Consider the following 7,894-nt stretch of genomic DNA (forward strand, 5'->3'; position numbering starts at 1 on the left):
ATTTATGGAAGGTAAGTTCATAGTCTTTGTTTGGTCTTTACATGAAAAATACACTAAACCTACCAAAAAAGGAAATAACTTAATTTCCTAACGTTTGTGCCCTTGGCATGGACATTCATGATGAAAGCAATGTGAAAAACAAAATAATTTACTATATTCCAAGATTTAATATCAGTTCCTGACATAGGGAAATTTTTAATGTTCTCTGCATCAAGGTATCATTATGAAGGTGACCTAGCAACAGCCAGCTGGGCATTATGCCCAAAACTCCTAGAAAAGTTGTAGTTAATGTGAAGAGTTATATAGATACTTGAAGACAAAAAAAAAAAAGTCAGATCTACATCACAATCACTTGTAAGAATTGTGCAAGGTGTGTTTCATTTCCATTAGTGATTCCTTCACCTGTGCTGTGAAGGTGTGCTGACTGTCACAGCTGCATCTTTAGTTAGCAAGTATTTTTACCAAAAACATAACCTCCATTGAATTTCCAACAGCAAAACAAAAAGGATTATAACCACACAAACACTTGGGAATGAATATGTTTGGAGATGGCCAAGACTCCAAGTGCAATGCCATCATCTGGTCCTAGACTGCCTCTGCCACCATACAATGAGGGTATTGTTTGACTAATGTTATTCAAAGCAGCCACAAACTTATTGCATCACTTACAACAATAAGTCCCTACAGTGCTAACTTGTCTTTTTCTTTTCTTTTACATATATGTAGGGAAACTGGTTTTGTAAGACCACCAACAGTAAAAACAGCAACCAATTGTATCTAAAAATCTTATGAGTTCTAAGACTGTGTTACTTTAACTACATCACAACTACTTGGGGTAGGTTACTATTGTATAGGTGTGAGTGCCATTACACTCAGCTGATTCAGCATTTTAATCGCTGTAACTTTCCTAAAGTACAATGCTGAAAGTACAAGAGACTTAATATAAAGATTCAAAATAAACATCATGACACCTTTTTCTAATTCACTGATTTCTGTGACCTCAAGAGTTGCAAAACTTGCTACCAGCTCCCTTTCACAAAACAGTACTTTAGTAAAAGACACAGCAAACACACAATGTCTACACAACAAAGGTAAGTACTCAAGTTATTGCACTGTACCTGATTTCCATGAAGATCTAATACATCAAGGTTTTTTAGATTCTCTAGATTTGATATCTTCTTTATTCTGCAAGATTTCAATTATGAGAAATTATTTTAATATTAGATTAAAAGTATCTTTCATTTTCCAGTCAATACAAAACTTAGCCCTTTTCCTGACTACCAAGAGTAATAGAAAAACAACAAAATTTTGAACCAAGAAAAAAAATTGATAGATAAACGAGTATGTCTTAAGACTATCAACTTCCATTCTGACTGTCAGTAATTCATTAGCAGCAGTATTTATGTGGCTCTTCTAGAAAGAGGAAAATGATGGAATGCTTGGTTTGCTAAAAAAACTCAACAGCTTCACTGTCTTAAAATTTCTCTGTCCTGTCATATTCTGTCAGATTCCAAATCTAGGCTATTATATACCCAACAGCATCATCTACTGGCTGATGGCATTAAATGTGTATTAAGCATTTGCTTCAAGAGTAATCAAAGATCACAAACAGATCAAGCTGAAAACAAGTTGCTAACAACTGTGTCTGACTTGCAGCCACTCACAAGTATGTCAACTCCTAACCACCTCCACAGCACAGTTCTAAGGTAAACTGCACTCAAGGTGGTTATGATATGGAAAATAATCCCTCAAAGCACTTTAAATTGTAGTTCTCATGCCCCAGTATTTTACTGCAAACAAAATTTAATTCTACAGGTGAGATTTTCAATACCAAAGCTCTTAGCTCTAGTAACATACTGCACTATTGAAACTTGTTGTTTTGAATTCAGGCTCAATTAGGAGGTATATTCTTTATAATCTGCACATAACTGAAATCTGGTCACCAGTTCTCACTTTATTGAAAGAAAGAAAATAAGGGAAATTAACAAAGTCAGAGCACAACCCTTATGTGAGCAACTGCACAGATACATGTATTAAATTATTAAAATTAAAGGCTACAGGACTAAAAGAAATAAATAAGCAATAAAATCCATTACTCATCTGTCTGGTATTTTTCCCAGCTAAATATATCAGGCATAAATACTTCTTATAGGTTATAAATAATCAATGAATACTACATTTGATGGGAAAAGACATTCCACCTGCCACACAAATCTAAGAACACGTATTTAATAGTCAATCAGAATAGAAGATTAGATGGAAACGTGAAGTGCTTCAGAACTGTTACTTAAATTTACTTAAGAAAGGAAGTTCTGAAGAACATGAAACAAAATCTGTGTGCTTCCTCAGTGGGATCCCTGACACTTAGCGGCTCTTAGGGCTGATCTCATTGGTATGACAGCAACATCACAAACTGAAAACTGTAACAGAAACAATGACAGATCACAGTTGTTACACCTTAGGAAGTAGAATGCCTTAGTTTTATTATTTTTACCTGTTCTTTCCCAACAGAAGGACTCTCAGGGATCTCAAAGTTGAAACCCCACTTATTTCTTCAATCTGATTATCATATAAATCTAAGAAAACAAGATGGTGAAGATTAGAAATATTTTGGATACGAGTTATAAAGTTATGCTGGAAATTCAAAAGACGAAGGTGATCTTCCCCATCAATAATTGGGCACACTGTCAGTTTTTGCCTGGAAGAAAAAAGAAAAAACAGAACATACAAGTAAGTAACAAATCAGTAATCCACCTTCTGCTCATACACTTTGACTGAACAGAGAAACCTATATTATCTTGGTTAAGGTTAATCAGGTTTGCTAACTAGATTCTGTAGATAAAGCAGTAACTCCTACCTATTAAAAAGTTAGCATGAAAATATAGCAGAAATGTTTCCAAAATTTTCTCAACACCTCTCCTCTCACAGATTTGCTTGTTACATGGAAACTCCATGGAAGTTTCATGTTGCGACCACATTAAAATTCCAACAGATGAGGTCTCACAATTTCTTGAGTTTTTCTTCAGCTATCACATGAACATTCTGTTCAGACCAGAAATCTGCCTGCCTTGCATGACTGCTGTATGGATATATTCATCACAACGACACTCACACAGAATTTCTCCACGGGACACAGCTCTTCTCTCAAACACACACACAAAACCCAACAACCCAAGCCCCCCACGGACTGCAGCCATTAGTGGGGCACTGGTCACTCTGGTCACTCTAGCCCAGGGGTCTCAGGCTCTGGCACATGCACTCCATCACCCTCTCACCTTTCCAGGCTAAGTCTGTCAGAGTTCAGTATTTTTTCTTCAGCAGTACGTTGCAATACAGGAAATGTTATTGATGAACTGCTCCCAAAATTGGTGTTATCTGTTAGAAAACCATAAAGAAAGTATATCAACTATCTCTCTGTAGATACACTTAATGAACTACAGGTGACAAAAGCAAAATTTTCTCTTATAAAAGTAAAGCATTAGATAGTCCATTAAAGTGCTTTTTGTTTCCATTCAGTACTATGATTTATCAGTTTTCTTTCCTGCTCTTGACTATATCCCTCTACATCCTCTTTCCAAAGTACATCAATTTCTTTACTTTCTGAGATTTTTTCCCAGCAATTTGTTGTAAGATATTTTGTTAATGCCTTTATTTTGATTCTGATTACTCAATGATGTTTTAACATAACCTTGTAAAATTGTTTCACAATTTCAGTATCTGAACTTGAAGATATTACCTAACTTAAGATCAATTTAAAGACACAGGTAAAAGAGATGATAGAACTAGAAAATAAAGCACCAAAACTTTGACTCTCCCTAAGTCACAAACAAATGCAAAGTCTTTCAAAGGTAAGTGCAAGCAATACCTAGTGATCATTGGTATTATATTTCACCCCATTGTAAAGAAACAGGCAGCCCTTTTAAACACATTTTATATTTATAATTTTAAATAAATAATTTTATGTTATATTTTGTAATTTTAAAACATTTATAAAGCTATTCATCCTTACATATTTCATTAATAGAGGAGGAAAAAAGGGAGGATGTCTAAAAATACCTGCAAAAGTAGTAAGCAAATGTGTTCTGTGAGCTTTGGCTTATTTGGAAATGATCCACTGAAAAGTATTGGTCTAAAATAGATAATGGTGCATACACACTACCACAAAATATAGGCTCATCTTCTGCATGCTTGGCAGGTTTTTTTCCCCTCTTCCTTCAAATAAATCAAATACATTAACATGAAAAACATCCATTCTTTAATAAACAAGACAACTGTTTTACTACTACAGCAAGTGAGTCTGTTATTGTCTGAAATATACCCTCAGGTATCTATTTAAGTAAAACATTTTGTCAGTCAATTTAGAATCTTTTCAGTTCTACTCTTGAATATTTTATCACTAGCTACTCTAACAACACTCTCCATGCATATTTCAAAATCGAAACTATTAAAAAAGAGACCAAAAGAAATTAAAATCAATTGACATTGCTGCAGAAGTCTTACTTTAGTTGTGCTGCAGGTTTTAAAGCCAATAAACATAAGATTAGGAACTTAAAAATCAGTTTGAAACATGACAGTATGGCAGTAATGTGAGTTTTTTTCTACTGTCATCCTCCTAAAGACATGTGTAAATGATCCCTATTGCTGCTCTTTCATTAAAGAAAGATTTATAGAAAGCCTCTATTTAAATGCCTATATTATATTTTTGTAAGAAATGTCTAGTGGTTTGCTGGCAATGGTGTAATGACCTCTCTTAACACCCAAAGGGAGCACTAGAAACACCTTTGGTAAGGCACCCCGTAAGAGAGAGAGACTAACGAGGCATTTCCACTGTTACCTGAAGCACCTGAACTAAAAATGTTGCTGCTTTGTCAGGGTCTGGATTTTGTAGGGTGTGAATAGAAGTCTCGCCAAGTCCTGATACGAACTTCTACTCTGCTTCAATTCCGAACCAGAACGTTCTGTCAGACTGGATGGTACTGGGAGACAGAGCTGCTTATTAGGCATCAAACAACTCAATACTCTTTGGTTTCCTGAGCAGGGAACAAAACCAAACTGCAGACTTACATTTATTCCGTAAGTTTTATAACAGCCCTAAAAATCAACCCATTCTGAACGGTTGCTGGCCTTCATTTTTTACCAGAATTAATAAAGAGTTGCCATGACAACTAAATTGATCTTCTGCTCTAACCAATCACAGTTTTACATGACAGGCAAGCAGCAGCATGGCAAGAAGTGTTGTTTCAAGTCTCTTCCAGTCCTTAATGCAGTTAGCAGTGATACCACCAATATCTTGCTCTGCAAACCCAGGAGCACACAAGCAGTAAAGAAAAGCTTTCTCTTAGTATCAGGGTGCCACATCAGAAGCTGAGTTTGTCTAAATATATTAAAATGTTACATTAGAGAACTGTGTGGCTTTTGAGGGAACGTACAGTAGGGCACTTGATAGGTTGTGGCTTTGTAGGTAGAAGAAAAAAAATGCTCTTCCATGAGGGGGAAATAAACGATGCAAAAAGCCATCTGAACCAGGCAGCAGAAGGATAGTGGGTTCAGGACACGATGCAACAGTAAATACATTGAATTGCTGTAGCCAAGTAGGAAACACTATCACTCTTACATTTTCTAATCATGATACAATCTTTTTCTACTTTTGAAACAATAAAAGACATACAAAAGAAAAATAAACCAAACCCTATCGAATATTACCTCGTCTTCCTGAGTAGTTTTTTTCCAGATCATGCTGCAGAAGTCTATTGTGGAAAGATGGCTGGTCTTTATTTATTCTGAGGTCAAACTGTAACACAACATTTATAAAATAAATGTTAAAATTTTCAAATGCAAATAATGTCTTTAGTAACCTCAGTAATAACTGCAGTTCTCAGAAATTTCTACAAATTCTTTGACAAAAAGGTGAAGAAATAATGTCTCCAATAAAAGGTGTATTCATTCTTTTAAGATACAACAATGAGAAAGCCTCACTGTTGGAAACCAAAATGAAAATATGGCAGTTACCAGCACATTCATATGCAGTTGACTAAACAAATAAAAACCAAATCCCACCCTGTGAGGAATACTGCAATTACAGGAGAAAGAGAGGTACAGATGGAAGAACAAGAAATCATACATACATATATATATATACATACATATATATCTTATGGCAGGCTATAATACAACCCCCTGTTTATATTAAATACTATCAGATATATTAGTTCTTTTAAGTCAACAGATGAGTCCTGAAAAGGTAACTCCTATTTGAAAGCATACAAACACTTCAGTCTCGTACAACCACATTAGTTAATATAATTATCCAAGGAAAGGCAATAATTACTGATAATTACTGGTTTGTTTTTTTCTGGTATTGATGAGGTCTGGATGACCAGCTGAAGACCACAGCTGTTAACCTGCAAGTTAGAAGAAAGGGAAATAAAATGCTATGTTTCTCAAAAATATCAATAAAATTATTTATAGCAATACTGATACTGCATACCAATACAATTTCTTTTCAAACAATAAAGCCATTTTCAACAGCAAAATCTGCCAAAGAACTATTTTGCAAAATATTATGAAGAATACATCACACCTCTATTTAACACTGAATTTTTAGTTCTAAAAAATCACACTGATTTTAGTTTTAAAAATACGCTGAAAGTAATACTTCCATAGGGATAAAAGTCTCATTATGAAGCAAACAAGTGTCTACATCAAAATACGCCTTGTTTCTTCAAAAGGCAAAACATGCTGGTGGTTTAAATGTATTTCTGTGAGCAAACAGAGATCTCTCCCAGCCAGGAGCACTGAACCCAACATCTGCATGCACTCCCGGCGCAGCACAGCCGCTGTCGGGAGCGGAGCTGCCCCCGCCCGGCACCCCGGCAGCACCTACCGCTGCGGGCGCGGCCCGCGGGCCCCGGCCGGGCCGGCCCTTGCTGGGCACCATGCCGCTGCCCCTCGGTCCGCACCGCCCCGCGCAGTCCCGAGCGGCCCCTGAGAGCCCCGCGGCCCCAAATAACCCTGCGCCGCCGCCGCCCTGTCGGAAATGGCTCCGCTGTTACCGCGGCGACCGCGGCTTCCGCCCCGCCCGCCGGCTGGGGAGGTGCCGAGGGGCGGGAGAGCGTGAGGGGAGAGCGTGAGGGGATGGGCGGGAAAGCGTGAGGGGAGAGCGTGCGGGGATGGGCGGGAAAGCGTGAGGGGAGAGCGTGCGGGGAGAGCGGGAGGGGACGGGCGGGAAAGCGTGAGGGGAGAGCGTGAGGGGAAGGGCGGGTGGGCGAGGAGATGATGGATGGATGGATGGATGGATGGATGGATGGATGGATGGATGGATGGATGGATGGATGGATGGAGCGCCCTGCGGCTGTCCCGCTGTGCCCGGTGTCACCACCACCCCACTGACCCATAGTAAAAATCACAATTCTACTATTACAATTCTGGTTTACTGAATTCAACATGCAAGTGGCTGCGTGTGAAAACCCGTGACAGGGCAAGAAGCTGGGCCGTTCCTGTCGCGCCTCAGGAAGTAGCCATCTGTGGACCTATGCTGGTCACAAAAGGTGACAACCTCTGAGGGCAGCGCCTCAGCCTGTGCCAGCTCCCCGTGCTGATCCCTCAGCACTCCTGCAGACCAGGAGCTCCACTGGTGCTTAGTGGATGCTTTTAAATGCACACATCAAGAAGTGGCTAGAGAAGAAACAGTGTGTGGTTGTGAGAAGCCGTCAGCGTGTGAAAGGGCTGTGAATTGCCTCAGGGTGTCTTCCCCCATCAGAATCATGGAATTATCAAGGTTGGAAGAGACCTTTAAGATCACCAAGTCCGAATGTCACCCCAGCACTGCCACTGTAACACCTAAACTACAAACCACATCACCCAGCGCCAGATCCAGGTGCCTCTTAAACACTTC

At 38.8% G+C, this 7,894-nt stretch overlaps 1 protein-coding gene across 2 annotated transcripts in view; it reads right to left on the reverse strand.

Annotated features, from left to right (window-relative positions):
* LRRC49 (leucine rich repeat containing 49) overlaps positions 1 to 7,069 on the reverse strand; it is a 40,075-nt gene extending 33,006 nt beyond the window's left edge. The window contains exons 1-6 of one of the 2 annotated variants that reach the window (XM_085070776.1): positions 6,884 to 7,069; positions 6,339 to 6,401; positions 5,704 to 5,791; positions 3,276 to 3,375; positions 2,495 to 2,698; positions 1,119 to 1,185 (exon numbers count right to left, since the gene is read on the reverse strand). In XM_085070776.1, the coding sequence (XP_084926902.1) occupies positions 1,119 to 1,185; positions 2,495 to 2,698; positions 3,276 to 3,375; positions 5,704 to 5,791; positions 6,339 to 6,401; positions 6,884 to 6,937 (576 nt within the window). In that variant the 5' untranslated portion in view covers positions 6,938 to 7,069. The remainder of the gene's footprint in view (positions 1 to 1,118; positions 1,186 to 2,494; positions 2,699 to 3,275; positions 3,376 to 5,703; positions 5,792 to 6,338; positions 6,402 to 6,883) is intronic. The other variant, XM_085070775.1, reaches the window with a different exon arrangement.
* Between the last annotated feature and the right edge of the window lie 825 nt (positions 7,070 to 7,894).

Source organism: Lichenostomus cassidix, chromosome 10, assembly GCF_008360975.1.
Source record: "Lichenostomus cassidix isolate B80296 chromosome 10, HeHo_3.0, whole genome shotgun sequence".
NCBI lineage: Eukaryota > Metazoa > Chordata > Aves > Passeriformes > Meliphagidae > Lichenostomus > Lichenostomus cassidix.